At 41.1% G+C, this 19,276-nt stretch overlaps 1 protein-coding gene across 3 annotated transcripts in view; it reads left to right on the top strand.

The window, feature by feature from the left end:
- Window positions 1-2,769: 2,769 nt before the first annotated feature.
- The window catches only part of KCNT2 (potassium sodium-activated channel subfamily T member 2), a 293,358-nt gene continuing 276,851 nt past the window's right edge, over window positions 2,770-19,276 (top strand). For all 3 annotated transcript variants that reach the window (XM_077824102.1, XM_077824101.1, XM_077824100.1), the window contains exon 1: window positions 2,770-3,211. In XM_077824102.1, the coding sequence (XP_077680228.1) occupies window positions 3,117-3,211 (95 nt within the window). In that variant the 5' untranslated portion in view covers window positions 2,770-3,116. The remainder of the gene's footprint in view (window positions 3,212-19,276) is intronic.

Genomic DNA, 19,276 nt, shown 5'->3' with positions numbered 1-19,276 from the left:
GGCCTTAGGCCTCATACCGGGCCTCTGATACAAGGGTTTATGTTTCAGGGCCTCATCTTATTACCATCTTACTATAACCTGCTCTTAAAAATCTCCAATGAGAGATTGCACAACCTTCCTAGGCAATTTATTCCAGTCCTTAATCACCCTGACAGGAACTTTTTTCTAATGTCCAACCTAGACTGCCCTTGCTGCAAATAAAGCAGATTGTTTCTTGTCTTATCCTGAGAGGTTAAGGAGAACATTTTTTCTCCAGCCTCCTTATAACAACCTTTTATGTACTTGAAAACTGCTATCATGGCCCCTCTCAGTCTTTTCTTCTCCAGACTAAACAAACCCAGTTTTTTCAATCTTTCCTCATAGGTCATGTTTTCTAGACTTTTAATCATTTTTGTTGCTCTTCTCTGGACATTCTTCAATTTGTCCACATCTTTCCTGAAATGTGGGGCCCAGAATTGTACCCAGTACTCCAGGTGAGGCCTAATCAGTGCGGAGTAGAATGAAAGAATTACTTCTTGTATTTTGCTTACAACACTCCTGCTAATATAACCCAGAATGATGTTCGCTTTTTTTTTGCAACAGTGTTACACTGTTGACTCCTATTTAGTTTGTGATCCACTATGATCCCCAGATTCCTTTTTGCAGTACTACTTCCTAGGAAGTCATTTCCCATTTTGTATGTGTGCAACTAATTGTTCCTTCCTAAGTGAAGTACTTTGCTTTTGTCCTTATTGAATTCATCCTGTTTACTTCAGACCACTTTCTCCAGTTTGTCCAGATCATTTTGAATTTTAATCCTGTCCCCCAAAGCACTTGCAACCCCTTCCAGCTTGATATCATCTATTGTTTTCTTTAGAAGTTCCTCCCTGACACACACGAATTGAGGCTTCAGCTCCTCATATAGTACAAAAAGGGCTCACGGAGTTCATCAGTCTGAAAAAGGAGGAAAAGTGACAAAGCCAGGCCCACTGAGCCTGATTCACCTGGGATATTTCACTTTAAAGCAGTGTTGCCAACTCTCATGATTTCCTCATAAATCTTCCAATATTTGTTGCTTTTTTTTCCTTAAAGCCCCAGCTCCTAGAGGGATACAATTAAGTAAGAATGTCAGCTTTCGGCGGCGGGGGGGGGGGGGAAGGCATGTTTCTAGTCCTGATGGTTATAGAAGCAAACTTGGAAACATGCAAATTGGAATGAACTCTAAATGCTAATAATCAGCTGCCAAATAAATTTCTACAAATTATTATTTCTTTTCATCTCATGATTTTTAAAAAAATGCTATGACTTTTTTGTAGCCTGATTATTTTATAACACTTGTAGTGGCAATATTTCAGTGGAGTTACACCAGTGTAAAACTGGAATGAATAAGACCCATTATTTAAAAACTATTAAAATGTAATGATAAATAAAGATCTTTGTATGCTGCTAGAAAGAAAAGCAAATAAGACAATTATGCTTCATTTTTTTGCTGCTGAAGTGACAAGAAGGGCTGCATTTAGTAGAATAAAGTAGATTGTAAAGGGAATCAAATGTGGGGGACTAATATTACATATGGCATCAGATGTTCAGCTATCTTTACTATGGCTCCTCCCTCTCTCTTTGCTGCTACTACTGTAAGTATTAAACACCCTGTTGCAGAGTCAGGGGAGAAGCATATACCACCAGCAAAATCCAAGAAATGACTACACATATACTGGGAATACAAGATGCAAAGGAAACACAATGACAAAATAGAGAATTTGTTTCTTTGGTCATATGCAGTTACAGTGATCTTAGATGTAGTTTTTTAAAAAAAAAAAACTAGTTAAGCGCTGTCAGCTGGAAATGTGTTGTTCAAGTTGGTGGTGCCCCTTTAAAGAAACAAAAGCAAAACTGTTCTGTTAAAATAGACAATGTACACTTCCCTTGGATATCCTGCCTCTCCTAGTGCTCTGTGCCACAAGTACACTGCGGGACAGATTCAGGCATACAGAATCAAGGGGAGGCAGTTTGTGCCTCCTCCCTTCAGGGATTAACCTGTGCAGGGACCCCTATGAGTGTGTCTTCACTACAGATTTACCAGGATTGAGTCAGTCATTTGACCTGGGAGCGTGCAACCACACTGCAAAAGAACAATCCAGTCCCATGCAATATCTAAGCACCCTGCATCCACACTGGCACTAGACCTATTAGTAGGAGAGAAAGATCTTGAAGTGCATCCCATGGTTCCTAGATCCCCCAGGAACTGTGCTGCCGTTGTAAGGCTTTTGCTGGTATTGTGGAAGAAAATGTCTGTCTCTTCTGGGAATTGTGGGTGGAAATTTAGGAAACCCCATACTTCAATTTAACTAGTCCCTTAAGGGAGTTTGTATTGAAGGACACAGATCCGTCCAGGTGCTTCGTCTCTCTTTTCCAGCCTGGCCACACCCAGCTTCTGCCCCTCCCCTGCGCCAGCCTGAGTGTAGAGGTCCCCTAAACCAGGAGTATGCCTGGGGTAGGGATGGACAGGGTTACACATGCCCTGTATATCCATATCTGGTGCAATGCCTCTCTCTGAAGGAGACTTCTGGACATCCCTGAGGCTATACCTGCATCCGCAGGGCTCTGCAGCTGCTCCAGCCCTGTGTCTGGAATTGAGAAAATCCTACAGCCACATTATGCTAATATATTTAATCCCATTGGTTGGCGATGAGAGATTTCCCCTCACCTTCCCTGGGCTATGCTAATGAGAGTTAATCGCATTGGCTGGCCCGCCAGCGGCAGCTCCAAATATCATTTGCATGGCTGCGTATGGCAGGCGTCTCTTTGTTGTCAACCCAGAGACTGCGAGCTGTGTGTGCATCTAATGCAGCTCTGGTCCCTGCCTGTCCGCCGCACCTGCTTCTTAGGGAAAGGCTGCGAACAGCGGCGGCTGCAAGAAAATAACTTTCGACCCCGGGTCTCTCTTCTGCAAGGGAGGCTGGGACGGGTTCCGATGCTGTGGAGCGTCCCCTTTCCAGCACAGGACTGGAGGCTGCTCTCTGCCTTTGTGTGTTCAACGCCGGCACTGGCTTGGGGCAACCCGTTCGGTTCCCTGCTTCCTTGTCGGATTGTTGCTATCTGAGCCGCGAGGGAGAGGCTTTGGCTGCCAGAGTAGGATGGTGGATCTGGAGAGTGAGGTGCCTCCTCTTCCTCCCAGGTATAGGTTTCGGGATTTGCTGCTGGGAGACCAAGGATGGCAAAACGACGACAGGTGAGTCTGGGGGTCAGCTCTGCTCTGCAAACACGGCAGAGGGCGATAAAAGAGGGGTGGGGGTGGGAAACAGGGGATATGCTAACCACAATTCATTCTTCCATTTTCTATTTATCGAGTTATGTAAATAGAACAGAGAACGCTGAGCCCATGTATAAAACCCTCTCTCTCTCTCTCACTCTCTCTCACTCTCTCTCTCTCACACACAGAGCCAATATGTGAGTGCCAGTGTATATATACAGAGAGAGACAGACACTCATCCAAAAAGGAGAGAAACTACCTTGTTTCAGAGGACAGTCAAGCTGCTTTGTATCTTCCAAACAGTGAAGGAGGCTGACTTGACTGGTTGAAGTGCTCACCTTCAGACCAGGAAAATTGGCAATGGGGTCCTTCTCTTGTTCTGCTTCTCTAGCAGTCAGAGCTGCACTGATTTATGAATGCCCAGCGCCCTTGCTAGTAGACATTGATGCTGCTTTATTGCAGTTCTCCACTGAAGATGAAAACACAAGTTGCAGAGTAGTAACTTTTAGTGACCTAAAGAGAGAAACAGCACTGACATTCATTGCGCACTGCAATTGTATTGTGCTCCTGAATTCTTCCTGGAGTACAACAGATAATTATTGCACACCGTGCTGAGCATGGGATGTGAGAGGCAATTAAATATTGCTGTATATCGGTGCACTGTGTATTTGACTTATTTAAGTGTATGAGAAAGTTACAAGACTAAACTCAATGTGACTATCAAATTTTTCTGTAAGGTATTTAAATTAAAAAAAAATCTCATCTAAGTCACAGAAACAGTCACATTCTGCATTTGAAACTTCAGACATTATTAAAACTTTCCTTGTGAGAGGCTATACTGATCATATACATTCATTACAGAGCTACATGGGGCTCAGGTACCCACAGTGAAATCTTCAGTCTAGCTCTGACATATGGTAACTTAGGGCAGTGGTTCTCAACCAGGGGTCCGGGGCTCCCTAGGGGGCCACGAGCAGGTTTCTGGGGGGCTGCCAAAAAGGGCCAGCGTTAGATTTGCTGGGGTCCAGGGCAGAAAGCTGAAGCCCCATGGCAAGGGGCTGAAGCCCAGTGCCCTGAGCCCTGCCACTCAGGGCTGAAGCTGAAGCCTGAGCAACTTAGCTCTGAAGGGCTCCATGTGGCATGGGGCCCAGGCAATTGCCCTGCTTTCTACCCCCCAACAATGCAGAAAAACAGTTGTTTGGATGGAGGTGGGCTGTGGAGTTTTTATAGTATGTGGGGGGGGGGGGGGGGGAGGCTCCAAGAGAAAAAGGTTGAGAACCTCTGACTTAGAGCATATCTATATTGTGACAGGCCAGTCGTTTGGTTTATACATGCAACTATGGTAACACAACAGACCATTCCTCTATGTTAATACATGGATATCATGAGTTCCAGGGATTTTCAACCTGAGGGTCAGGACTTGTGGGAAAGTTGTAATCACCTCCCCCGCCCCGCCCACCTTTAATTTTTGCTAGATAAGAAGGCCCCAAATTATTTTTCCTCTGTGGGAACATGGTGTCATATTATGGAAATAGTTGAGAATCACTAAGGTAGCACTAAGTGTTTGCTGGTGATAATTCTACATATTTTGCCATCCAACTTACACGGTTTTGTAGGTGCACTTTTTTTCTTCAATCAGGATGGTAGACCTAGATCTGAGGACCAATACAGTACTCTCATTTGTATTGTTTCAAGGACAACATTCAGGTTTAATTCTAAATCACAAAAAGGTTGTGTGTGTGTGTGTATCAAATCAAATACTGGAAAGTAAATCAAATACTGGAAAGTGTTCCCCCCCAAAATTAAAGTAATAAAACATTTTTTTTAAAAAAATGCTATTTTTATTATTTAAACTACTGTGCATCATCATCAGCAAGCTCTTCATTAGAACATGCTAAATTAATTCCTCCAGAGGACATCTATCTATTGGTAAGTCATTTTTCATTGGACAACATCTTTACTGCAGAAGTAGTAAATCACAGCTGCTAATATACCTGTACATAATCCTGTCATGCAGGGACATGTAGTAGCAATGTCAATTGGAAAAAAAAAATCGCATGAAACTACTGAGATTCTTTTTTTATTCTAATACAAACTATTGATAGTCAAGTGTCCAGTCTTGCTTGCATGTTAGTCAATGATGAATCCAAATTGACTTCTAGGTAATGGGATCTGGCCCCCCAAAAGATGTAGTGCATGAGACCTTCATTTGCAACTGAACAAACTGCAAGCGTCCATTGAGCTGTAGAATTTCCTGTTTGAAGTATGAATAATAAAAAGAAAACAATGTAAATATTGCTACAGATACTTTGTATCACACTAGAATTGCTGTTAATATTTTTCATGATTATTGGTTATTTTTAAACAGACAGCACTTTTACTATAAACTCATACCCATGGATTAGTGCAAAGCAAATTGTTACTTTAAATTATTTATCAATATTGGGTACTATATTAAAACATGAAAGTGTTAAGATAAAGAATCTTGTTTACTACAATATTAAATCTGACAGAATGTGGATTGCACCTCTTTTGCAAAAGTCTAAACCAATCCTATACTGTTTTTACTGTGACATTATCACTTATGAATGATTGATGTATGGTTTTGCATAAAGACTCTTATTCTGCGGACATTTTGGGAATATTACAAATACTTTCAGCACTTAGTTTCTGGAAATATTTAATGAAGGGAGATTACATAATGTGGTCTCTAGGAATGCTGGTTACTGTTTAGCTGTTATTAGCTATTATTGAGTAGTCACAAAATTGATGCTACACTAATATTGCATACTTATTTGTGAATGTCATCTGTTTTATTGGTGTGCTACATAAACATGAATTTGTTTTTGACAGACCATAGTTCTATTTTTCTGCTGCAAACAGCATACAATATTAATTTTTGTTTAAATCCCTCTTTCCTGACATTCTTGTGCACCCTGTTCACCTAAATTCAGATAGCAGGAGTAAATGTAAAGTCTTTGTAATATTTATATCTGTAACTCACCAGGCCTAAAATGTAACTTATGTGTGAGTGTCAATCATGATGTATTATTTAGGTTAGTGGTTCTCAAACTATTTATCATTCACACCACCATCTTTTCAAAGGACATGAGTTCAAGTCCCATTTTATATACTAAAGCCAATATTCATGTATATCAACTATTAATGGAATACTTGAATTCCAAAATACTTGTCTTGTTTCTGGGAAAAACACATACACCATGAAAATGCTCTATATGCTGTTTCTTTTCATAAAGAAGCCAGAAATCCAGGGAGTTGCAACTTAAGTTCTTCCTTTTGTAGAGCTCTGAATGTGATTTGTTGGCACTGGAAAGTGAGAAGCCTGTTCATCCATCCAGACCACCTCCCACAGTACCCCAGTAACCTGCTAGTCCACTCCAGGCTCCAGAGCCTATATAGCATTAAGGAAATACCATTCCTCTGCCACAGAGTCATCCAGAACTTCCTTCACTTCTCTATCAGATGCTTTTCTGATCCCAGGCTCAATAGGGCTTATGTATACCCACCCTCCAAATTCCCCTGAATGTCAAGCCAGGTGCATCACTAATGATAATAATAGCCCAGCATGGCCCAGACATTTTTGGTACACTGACCTTGTGAATCTGAGGACAAAACCTCAGCCAGTAGTATGGGAGAAATTCAGGCCTTCATGGCAGGACCACCTTCTACAGTATTCCAAAATGGCACAGTGACTAAGACCTTACTCAAGGTTTTTATCTAAAATAGTGTCTGACTTTCATCTTAACCAGATGATCCACATACCTGTCTTCTTCCCCTAGCTTCATGCCAAATGGAGAGGTGCTGAACTCCACCCCTTGGATGTTGTCAGGTCTGTTTCTTACTATATACACAGAACAAAGCCATTTAAGAACTCCCCTAGACTATTCCTTACATTTGCTGACATAATGAAGGGTCAACCTATGTTCACCCAAAGGATGTCAAAATGGATCTCAAAACTGTGTTAAAATATGCTTCACGGTGGGTCACTTAGACAGACACACATGGACAGATTAAGACCCATTCCACCAGAGCTCAGGCAGCCTCTGCTGATTCCCTGTGGGGTGTCCCAATCTCATTGATTTGTAGAGCAACTACCTGTAGTTCAGTTCACACCTTCTCCCATCACTATTGATTGCTGGAGGGCTCTAAATCCCATGTCCACTTTGGCAGATCTGTCCCACAGTCATCATTGCAGTAGACTGAGCATCTACCTCCTTGCTGGAGGTCTCCAGATCCAAAAACCAGTTTGGCAGAGCTGTCCTGCAGTCATAATCTCAATAGACTCTGAGCACCACCTCCAGAATACAAATCTGCTTGTGAGTGAGTCACCAGAAACGGAATACATGTGGACAATCGCTCAAAGAACATCAGTTTTCCTACAGTAACTGTGGTTCTTTCAGATGTGTGTGAACATGTATTCCACAACCTGCCCTCCTTCCCTACGACTGCCAAGTCCTTAGCAATTGACATTCTGTCTTAGCAAAAGAACTAGAGTGAAGGAACTGAAGACTGCCCCCCTCTTATGCCCTTCTCTCTGGGAAGCTGGAGGGCGTGTTGGGCACTGGTATGAACCCAACAGATGTTGCTATTTCTGGAATTTCCTTTGGCATACTTATTTTTGTTTTCTAGTGTACTCTAGTTTTCTATATTTTAATAGGTATTATTAAATCATAGGTAAATCCTAGAATCACAAATATTTGCTTACTTAAAATCCATAAATTCCTACAAGGCACTCAGTTTCTTGCTTTGCAACTAAAGACAGTGTAAACATCACTGTTCTTTGGTTAGTCAGAAGCTTGGTCAGTCTTGCAACTGATAGAAAAAGTATTCAATATATGGTTCTGCTATTTTCATATTTAAAACTTGTTATTTTCCTTTAGTAATGCTGGCATGGGTGACCAGAAATAGGCTTCAAAATTAAATTGAGATAAATGGGGTTCTTCTTAGAAACACATTCCATCTTTGTTTTGTGCATGGATCTACTGTTCCATTTATGATAATGGAAGTTTTGCTCAAACACACAGGGTAAAATATGACCATGTATCACAGTTTTATTCTGTGCATCAGCAGACTGAAAAAGACAATAATGAATTGGTTTTTCGTGACATGGCGATTTTCACTACCATGGGCCATTTCCTTAACTTGTGTAAATTGACATGTCTCTGTTGACGTCAATAAAGCTATTTTGAATTACAACTGAGGATCTGGCCCATTTTGGAGTGGAAGCTTAGATTCTGGAGAAGATAGCAACATTTGTTGAAAATCTGTGTGGAGATCTTTTGTCCTTGCATATACATTGCCTATGCCTACAGATTTTTTTATTTTATTTTTTTTTAAATCCAAGCCTGTTGGGAAGGTTATTAATGCCAGACAGTAGCATGGACTCTTACTGTAGGGAGTGGAGATGGAGAATTGTTCTCCTGATGTATTTTGTTTCATAATACAAACTAATATGGGACACTTTTTTTTAAAATACAAAAACTATTTCTTTGTGTCCATGCTATGCTGATTTTTTTTAAGCTCCATGTGATAAACATGGGAAAGAGTGTTATGTAAAAGAAAAAAACCTGATGTAAAAGGTTAGATACACAAACTAATGTAACTTGGGTGTGTGTTCCCAAAGGGATGGGAAGAAGCTAGAGCTGAGATGGGGCAATGTTTCTGTTACTCTCTCCAATGGTGCCCCATACTCACGTCTGTGCCTAAACAGCACAGTTTAACCCAAAAGTCTTAGGTAAATGTAAAATAATAAATCTCAGTGTGATTAACTAGACATCTCAGTCTCATCCTCCTTTCTGTCTAACATACTGTTATCCTTTTGACCTGAATGGTTAGCCAATATTCAGAACCTTGTAGGTTGTTTCCATTAGGAGGGAGAAACTGATGGGACTTCCTACAGCTTTCTGTCCACTTCTGTGGAGTTTCTGCTGCTTCTGTCTCTCTCACACACAGCTCCATCAAACAGTACCTGGCTCCTTTGTTTGCATTCAGCACCAGTGAACCCCTACTGCTTAGATAGCTCAGAATCCTGAGTGAACTTGCACATGACCTGTCTTTTGGGTGGTGACTCCTGTTTCAATTATCTTATTCCATAAAGTAGCTCAATTGCTTTTTACATTTATCCTACATGAAGCGTAGTTATCACACCCACGAGCTTTAAAGATTCACTGAATGTACCTGTACATTAGCCAATAAAATGTTCCTGCTTTCATAAAGTCTGGTAAACATCAGTTCTTAGTACCTTTAATTAGGTTGAAAAACAACATGCTCAAGAACTGAAAATATCCAATTTACTGAAGGCATAAAGATGCTTAACAACCTGGAGAGATCATTTAACTTGAGGAAAAAAAGTCTTTATTTTTGCTGCCCTTGTTAGCTCATGGATACAATGATGAGTTTATTAATGACAGGTTTCAGAGTAACAGCCGTGTTAGTCTGTATTCGCAAAAAGAAAAGGAGTACTTGTGGCACCTTAGAGACTAACCAATTTATTTGAGCATGAGCTTTCGTGAGCTACAGCTCACTTCATCGGATGCATACTGTGGAAACTGCAGAAGACATTATATACACAGAGACCATGAAACAATACCTCCTCCCACCCCACTCTCCTGCTGGTAATAGCTTATCTAAAGTGATCATCAAGTTGGGCCATTTCCAGCACAAATCCAGGTTTTCTCACCCTCCGCACCCTCCCCCCCCCCCAACTCACTCTCTGGTAATATTACCAGCAGGAGAGTGAGTTTTTGTGTGTGTTTTTTTGAAAAAAAGGGGGTGGGGGGGTGAGAAAACCTGGATTTGTGCTGGAAATGGCCCACTTTGATTATCATACACATTTTAAAGAGAGTGGTCACTTTGGATAAGCTATTACCAGCAGGAGAGTGAGTTTGTGTGTGGGGGGGCGGTTTGTGTCTGTGACTCCTTTTCTTTTTGAGTCTATTAATGAGAATTTTGTATCTGGAGTCTATATACGGGTCACAGAATGATCAGATCAGATAATACTAGAATTTCAAAGACAGGAATTTTATTTTTTAAAAAAAATCTAGCAATGGATTCCACTGAATTTTCCAGTAAAGTCAAAAGGCAAAAATTCAGTTCCATGAGTGCAATGTAGGGTAGAATTTGACTCTAATTCAGCAAAGCATTTACACATGTGCTTAAATATGTTCAATTTAAGCATGTATTTAAAAAGGTAAGAATTTATTTAAGTACTTTGTTGAATAGGAGCCTTAATGCAATGTGCACAGGAATCTGTGAAGAGACATACTGGGCTAAATTGTGTGGTACTATGGAAAGAACCTCCAAACTAGTGCACATTAGCATTACAAAAACTCAGCCTTTTTCTCCTGCTCATTCTTGCTAGCAATCCCATATCCCTGCCTCTCCCCTCAAATCCCTCCACAGTCCAACATGCAGATTATTCCTGTATACTGCCTTGAGTTAAATGAAGGTCCAGCCCAAGATCAAAAGAACAAATACAAGCTTGGAATTTCCTTCCTGAGCTGTTCTATGAAGTCTTCACCAATGATGGCTAATGATACAGGCCAAATTTAATATCCCAGGCCTTAATTACTTTACAAAGAAGATGCCCCTAATTGAAGAAAAATGAGTAGTTCAGTGGAACAACTTTTTCTTAGTTTTCTTAAGAGCAAAATACATAAATGATTTTTGAAACTGTGCATCTTTTACTAACAGGGTGAAATTTATCCCAGGACAGAGAACCCAAAAAAGACTATGCATCGTTTAAGTCCTTAATCACTTTTACACTTAAGAAACATTTTAAAAAATGCACAGAACCTTTAGTAGGCCTCCATACTGGGATGAATTTCACCTGCAGTGAACATTTCTGATACTACTGATTAAGACTATGAAGCACACATTATTCTGCAAAATTGTTAACCTAGTATACTGTCTGATGTTTGAGCAAGTCACCATACTATGTAGCAGTCATTTCAGTTTGCACTGACATTTTATCCTATTGACTCACCAGATTTAATGTCGGACAGTATACAAAGTGGATATGATTTCAGAAGCTTTCAAGTTTAGTATGTTATTTCTATAATGCAGACTAAAAATTATTGAACTCCAAACAGATTTGAAATACTATTAATAAACACAACATTTTGGAATTCTTCCATTTGTTATTCCAATAACAAATATTTTGTATTTTCTTTAACACTAGAACAGAAACTGGTATTTCCCAATACCATTTTTCCTCTCCTTTTTGTAAAAACACAGTTAATAATATGTGTAGGTAGATTCCATTAGTGCATTTCAAGAACTGTTTCTATGTCAGGAAAAACAGTCTGGGTCATTTTTATACAGTGCATATTTTCAGGCCAGAATTTCTGAGCTAAATATCAGCAACTGTAAGTACTGGTCTTCGAAAACGACACTTAAGGGATTAAAGAAAAATCAGGTTTCCCTTCTGATGTGCTTACTACTCAAATAAAAGAAAGAGTTACCACCTATCTGTAAATGAAAGGGATTCAGATCATTTACAACACCTCCGCACATTAGCTAGACAATTGCACTGCTGGCTGTCATAGTGATTGATGGCTTTTGCTGAGCAATTCCCTTATGTAAATCTCAGTACTCACTTTCACAGTCATTTGATCTGCCATCCTGTGAATTATTGAGTAAGGCTCTGTTTTGCCATTTCAGTAGGAAAGCACCTTGTGATTGTTAAACTAGGAGGGGGAGGAGGGGAAACCAACATGTTTCTGAATGTTTCTGATTGGATTCAACTTCATGAAAATTTATGGTTTCCTCAAAAGAAAAGTCATATTAAAGAAACACATAAGTCAATTTGTCTTCCTAATTTCAGAAAACGATATATTAACTTCTATCCATTCTATGCTAAAGTATTTAAGGACTTTAAGCAAATACTGGATAGCTTTTGATTTGTCACTGCAGGTACAATTTTCAAAAGCAATTAAGTAACCTAGGACCCTAAATTCCATTTTCAAAATTGACTTTCAAAATAAGACTTAGGCTCCTAACTTTGTAAATCATCGTTGAAAGTGGGACTACTGTATTTTTGAAAGTGTTACTATACATCTGTACTTGGGCAGAATTTCCCCTTTGCCGTACTGTTGTTGTTTTGCAGTGTCCATCCTTGTGCAGCCCTGAAAACGGAGGTAGTTGCATTACAGGGTACTCTCTCTCTCTCTCATATCTCACTCATTACCATCATGCCTAACTGGGTGGGGGAGGAAGGAGTCCTTGGGCTTTGAGAAAGAGTTATCCTTAGGGGACTTGGCCATCATTGCCAATTAATGTCCAAAGATCTCTAGGGAAATCCTCATGCCTGAGTTCCCCCTGGAATTACATTGCTATTGGTTGCTTATTGTAAATAGAATAGAAGTTGGCGCTGAATTTATTCACTCCTGTTGATTGCTGGTGTCATAAATATAAAGGGAAGGGTAAACCCCTTTGAAATCCCTCCTGGCCAGGGGAAAGCTCCTCTCACCTGTAAAGGGTTAAGAAGCTAAAGGTAACCTCGCTGGCACCTGACCAAAATGACCAATGAGGAGACAAGATACTTTCAAAAGCTGGGAGGAGGGAGAGAAACAAAGGGTCTGTGGGTCTGTCTATAGTCTGTCTTGGCCGGGGATAGACCAGGAATGGAGTCTTAGAACTTTTAGTAAGTAATCTAACTAGGTACGTGTTAGATTATGATTTCTTTAAATGGCTGAGAAAAGAACTGTGCTGAATAGAATAACTATTTCTGTCTGTGTATCTTTTTTGTAACTTAAGGTTTTGCCTAGAGGGGTTCTCTATGTTTGAATCTAATTACCCTGTAAGGTATCTACCATCCTGATTTTACAGGGGGGATTTCTTTATTTCTATTTACTTCTATTTTTATTAAAAGTCTTTTTGTAAGAAAACTGAATGCTTTTTCATTGTTCCCAGATCCAAGGGTTTTGGGTCTGTGGTCACCTATGCAAACTGGTGAGGCTTTTTATCCAACATTTCCCAGGAAAGGGGGGATGCAAGTGTTGGGAGGATTGTTCATTGTTCTTAAGATCCAAGGGTCTGGGTCTGTAGTCACCTAAGCAAATTGGTGAGGCTTTTTACCAAACCTTGTCCAGGAAGTGGGGTGCAAGGTTTTGGGAAGTATTTTGGGGGGAAAGACGCGTCCAAACAGCTCTTCCCCAGTAACCAGTATTAGTTTGGTGGTGGTAGCGGCCAATCCAAGGACGACGGGTGGAATATTTTGTACCTTGGGGAAGTTTTGACCTAAGCTGGTAAAGATAAGCTTAGGAGGTTTTTCATGCAGGTCCCCACATCTGTACCCTAGAGTTCAGAGTGGGGGAGGAACCTTGACAGCTGGGGACTGATACCACAGAGCCCAGACAACATAGCCATTCATGTATTTTGCTTGCCAAACCAGTATAAGCTATGCTGGCAAGAACATTTCCCCCCCCCCCCCCTTTTTTTTTTTTCCTCTTCTGGTATAACTGCAGCTATACGAAGAGGGTTTTGCCAGTATAGCTTTACTGGCAAATTTTTTCTAGTGTGGACTAGGCCTCAGTGGCTCTGGTCTAGCCTTGTGAATTTTGGGTCCATCTCCATTCAGCAATGAGGAGGACTTGGTCCATTATTTATTAAAGGGTTTGTTGTCTTCAAAGTGAAAAGATGCCGTGTAAAACATTTTATATATACAAATGTGCAAAATATGTTTATAAATTTTTATGCATGTTACATGAAATTTGGAATGAATTATGCTGCTATATGGGGGAATTGTATAATTCCCTCTCAAACAGTTTCTCGGCTGGCTTCTATTTCTTCCAATGATTATTAATTTATATCAGTGAACTTTGTTTCTGTAATGCAGGGAATCTCTCTCTATCCATACTTTTGGGATGACTTTTGGGCATTCCACAGCCATGAAACCACTGATAGTGTTTAATCAACGTGTGATATCCTTGCCCCCTTAAACGCTATAACAAAGGAGGTCAATAGCATCCCTTGAGTATCAGAAGTTACTACACCAGAAGCATCAAAATAAGACTATTATGAGACAGTCCTACCAACCATTTGTCAGACATGCATCCAGTTTCTATGTATTGTCCAAAAGTAAAGGCTACCTTTTGTGGATGAATTCTGTGATGTGTACACTGGACATAAAAATCTTGTGTTGATCCATTAAATAGTTAAAAAGTGATTCCCTAACCCTATATACATGAACAAGTAAAGCCCTACCCAGAGGCTTAAACACCATGGTCTGATAGCCTGGATATTCTTTAAGAAGAGCACAACCCAAGTACCACAAATTCTATTGTACAGAAGATTCAATACAGAATACTTTAAAACAGCTGATAAAGACTTCAGCCTCCCTCATGCAATCATCTGCTGATTATGTTTAGCACATAACTCCCTGGTGGGAAGTTGCAGTAAAATGGAAACAGTCATTAAGAGAAAAGTACCATTTATATTTATGGAGATACAAAAAACAATGATTTTGTATTATTATTTTCCAGTAAATGCTTCCTGAGGGACAAATCCTGCCTCCTCCTCTGGGGATATTTTAGGGGAACTACTACAGTTTCACAGTGGAGATGGGGGCAGGTGGTAAGGAGTTCATGCATGAGAGCTTGTACCCCATAATCCCTGTACCGTGACTCTATTTGCACAAGTATAGAGAGGTGGTTTAATACATGGCATGGTGGTAGATCAATAATATTGTGAACTGGGTGAAACCTCATTGCAGGTTGAGTTAAAACCTCAGTAAAACTGATGTATGAATGCATCCTTCACTTAAGATAGTTGTAAGAAACACTTAAGGTGCCACACCTAAAACAAGGCCTAATAGGATATATCTAAACTGCAGCTGGGAGTATTTGCATCCCAGCACGGGTAGATAGACAGGATAGTTCTGCTTGAGTTAACATGCTAAAAATAGCATTGTAGAGAATGCAGCATGGGTCCCAGCACGGGCCAGCCACTCTATGCCTCTAGGAGGTCGGGCGGGCATGTACTTAGGGTGGCAAGGTGCCTGGTTTTCGAGTGGAAAATCCAGTTGAAAAGGGGTCCTGATTGTCCGATCACATCTGACTGGACACCCAAAGTCCAGTTACTGCAGGTGAGGGAGGCGAGGAGGTTCCGGGTCATCACCCACACCAGCCCCTACTCAGCCAGGGCTGCCTCCTACCTGTGTTGGGCAATTGCAGCTCCCAGTCCTGGCTCTGCAGGAGACTCCCTCCCAACGCAGGTAAAGGGGAATGGGGGAGAGGATAAAACAGCAAGCAATAGGGGAAGGGTCGGGGCGTGCGAGGGGCAAGGGAGGTTCTGGCACTTCTAGCGGAGTGCCTGGTTTTTAAATATTACAAAGTTGGCAACCCTACAGTATACTCTGGCAGCTAGCCCATACTGCTACACATGCCACCGCATCCACACTGCTACTTTTAGCATGCTAGCTCAAACAGTTTTAGTGTGTGTCTGTCTACCTGATCTGGGAGGCCTGCTTCCACACACCATATAGTCTACCCAGAAATTAGCACCATGTACACAAGGTGTTCCACTGGGTATTGTGACCAGGGGTGTGTCGGTGTGTGTGAGACAGAGAGAGACAACAAGTTGGGTGTGGAGACAGAGACACAGAGGCAAAAAGCAAGAAAGCCAAGCAGCAGCCTATAAGCCAGTGTATGACTCTAGTGAGTTTTTAGGTCTGGTGTTTTATAAAGAGGCTTGAGGCTACTTTCAAAGAAACTATACTTTTGTTTTGGTTCCTCCTGCATTTGGAGAAGCAGAAGTTTGTACATTAATTGTACAAACAATTGTACAAATTGATACAATCTTGTAATTAAACAAGATTGCATCAAAAGAAAATTCCAGACTCAATAGTCAATTTCTACCCCCAGCTTGAGCATCCTCAGAGCCTTAAACTCTGATGAGACACTTGGGTCAAAAAGAGTCAACAATTACAATGCATATCTACTGGCCAACTCCATAGCATAAGGGAGTGGTGCAGCTGACAATAAAGGCAACTACAGTTTTAGGGCGGCAATAGTGAGCTTGGAGCAGCTGTGCTAGGTGCTCTCTGGGAGGATTCTCCGTGCTGTTTGCTCTCTGTGTAGTGGAAAGGATTTGGCCCTTTGCTATTTTGATTACACTTCTATTTTCTTTCAAGTAACTCTGACATTAGAAACACCGAAGTTCCTTCTAAAGTACAGAGGCTCCGTCTTTCTGAGTTGCTGAGGGGTACTCGACATCTGCTCTGCCCCAGACCCTGCCCCCACTCCACCCTAAACCCCCACCTGCCTTCCTGCCCCCGCTCTGCCCCTTCTCCATCTCTTCCTGCCCCATTCCTACCCTCCCTCCACCTGTGCCTCCTGCTTGCTGCTGAACAGCTGATCACTGTTGGGCGGGAGGCGCTGAGGGTGCAGGTGGGAGGGGGAAGAGCTGATTGGGGAGGCTGCCAGTGGGTGCTGAGCATCCAGATTTTTTTTTTCCTGTGCGTGCTCCAGCCCCGGAGTTGGCACCTATGGTACAGTGGTTGTTTAAATATTTACCGTGTAAACACCTTTTAAAAATTATGTCACTTTCTCATGCTCCAGTCCATAATCTAAAATGTTATGTGGTTCCCTCCCCATGTATCCCACCTATCCCCTGTGATTACAGTGAAACTGCAGCAAAGTATACATATACAACCTCACCAAACCAAGTCTTATGGAAATACAAATGGGAAAAAGCATCAAGCTGAGTTGCAAACAGAAAAAAGACCAACATTTTTTAACTCTGCCCATATTGTTTTTTTATTCTCCATTCCCTGGTAGCATACACCACACTGCCTGATCCTGCAAGGTACTCAGCACCTTAACTCCCACTGAATTCAACAGGTTTCAGAGTAGCAGCTGTGTTAGTCTGTATTCACAAAAAGAAAAGGAGTACTAGTGGCACCCTAGAGACTAACCAATTTATTTGAGCATAAGCTTTCATGAGCTACAGCTCACTTAATCGGATGCAGTGAGCTATAGCTCACGAAAGCTTATCCTCAAATAAATTGGTTAGTCTCTAACATGCCACTAGTACTCTTTTTCTTTTGTGAATTCAACAGGAGCTCATGAGGTTCAGTGCCTCCCAGGAGCGTTCAGCAACATGCACTATCAAGCTCATACATACCTATAACAGAGACCTAGAATACGACCTTCTAGAAGCTATTGTATATATCTGCTATATAACTCTTATGGAAAAACACACAAACCATCAAAAGATACATTTTTTCAAATTGGAAATAAAATGTTTAAATATAGGCATCTTTTTTGCAGATGTTTTCCAGATTTGTATTGCTATTTTGTGCTCTTTTTAGTCAGTTGACCAAGACAATTGAAAATAGAACAAAATATTCCATACTGTGCAGAAATGCAAAAACTGATAAATCAGCAAGTTTTTACATAGAGAACAGAAAGAGCTTTATATAGATATTCCAGCCCCACAAGGTCTTGAGTCTGAAGCTAATAACCCATGGTTAGTTCATTGGAAAGATCTCTGATTTACACTGAAGAATTTACAAAATGTAATTAAAACATTGAACCTAAAATCCATTTTTAACATGACAATTATTTGTTTTGTGTGACGGTTACTGAAACTGACAAAAGTTTGCTGGTAAAAGTTATGAAATAATTAGCAAAAGCCATCCAAAATGATCCAAACCTCAATCAAAAAAGTGTTAAATTCATTTCAAAGGGTAAATTAGTTTCAGTAAATTATTTATGGAACTCTTTGTATTAGAGTGTGGCAGTTCATTGCTCGAAGTGCAGAGAGCAGACACAGTAATCTGAATCTGTGTTGGATTTATAATTACATTTGAATCAGTGAATTGTGTCAGTTACTGGTTACTAGAACTCAGGTGATTTGTTCATCTTCCTAACCAACACAATTGGTTGTTAAGCCCTCTTAAGAATAGGGTGTTCATTGTCGCTTGAGCAGGGTATTTATCTTGTTGGAGGAGGAGCAAGGAAGAGGTGGCAGAAGTGCACTGTGGGGCAGTGGGGATGCTGCCAGGGGTTTGGTACCTCATAGACCTTGAGCCAGGGTGAAATGAGGGTCAGAGATTCTTAAGACCTCAGGTTCCCCCCAAAAGGCAGTGCCACTCTGCAGCAGCAGGGAAGAGAGAGAGACAAAGCTGGGGCCAGAGGTGAAGAGTATGCTCCTTTGCACCCCCAGTCACCTGGGGTACTAGACCTAGTAGATTCCTCCCCCACCCACCCACATGAGCTGAAATCTGAATTCACACTTCCTCCCCATCATGGAAACCATGTACCCCCAAACAGGGTGGGCAGCAATGAGGTAGATCCTTTTCTGTAAGTGATGGAAAGGAATCTATTCTGCTGATCCCGCTCCCCCACAGCAAAAAAACAAACAAAAAAAGTGCACACGTTTAGTTACTATGTGTAGAGGTAAAGATCTCTAAGGGTATGTCTAGACTATCAGGAAAGACCCGTGGCATGGTAGAGGCTGTCCTGGGTTAGCTGACTGCAGCTTGTGGGGCTGAGGCTGCAGAGCTAAAAAATAGCCATGTAGGCTCAGGCTGGAGCCCAGGCTCTGAGACCATGTGAGGCAGAAGGGTCTGAGACTAACCAAGGACATGGGTCTGAGACTTGCTGCCTTGAGTTTTTTTATTGCAGTATAGACATAACCTAAGGATCTGATTTGGTACTAAAGACATGAATAGGCTCACTCAAATAGAAGCTGGAACAGGCGTTGAGTGAGACTAATAAGCATTAGTAACATTAAATATCAAATGTTAGGTATTAATATTAAAAGTCTGGAAGCGCTAACCGCATCGATCATCTAGAACTATGTGTTTTCTACTGGCACATATAGGAGAGAGCAGGAAAGACTGGCAAAGGGATTGGTATGTGAGAAGTGCTCTTGTCGATCACATACAAGAAAGAATGTCACTGGAAAATATTGATTCAGGTGACCAAAAAATGGCAGGAGTTACAGGGGAAGCTGAGTCACCTAAACTAGTTCCTATTTTTAAGAAAGGGAAAACAAGCAATCCGGGTAATTACAGGC

Source organism: Eretmochelys imbricata, chromosome 8 (assembly GCF_965152235.1).
Source record: "Eretmochelys imbricata isolate rEreImb1 chromosome 8, rEreImb1.hap1, whole genome shotgun sequence".
Lineage (NCBI taxonomy): Eukaryota > Metazoa > Chordata > Testudines > Cheloniidae > Eretmochelys > Eretmochelys imbricata.
Note: the sequence above shows the minus strand (reverse complement) of the source record. Positions and strands in the feature narration are given on the sequence as shown.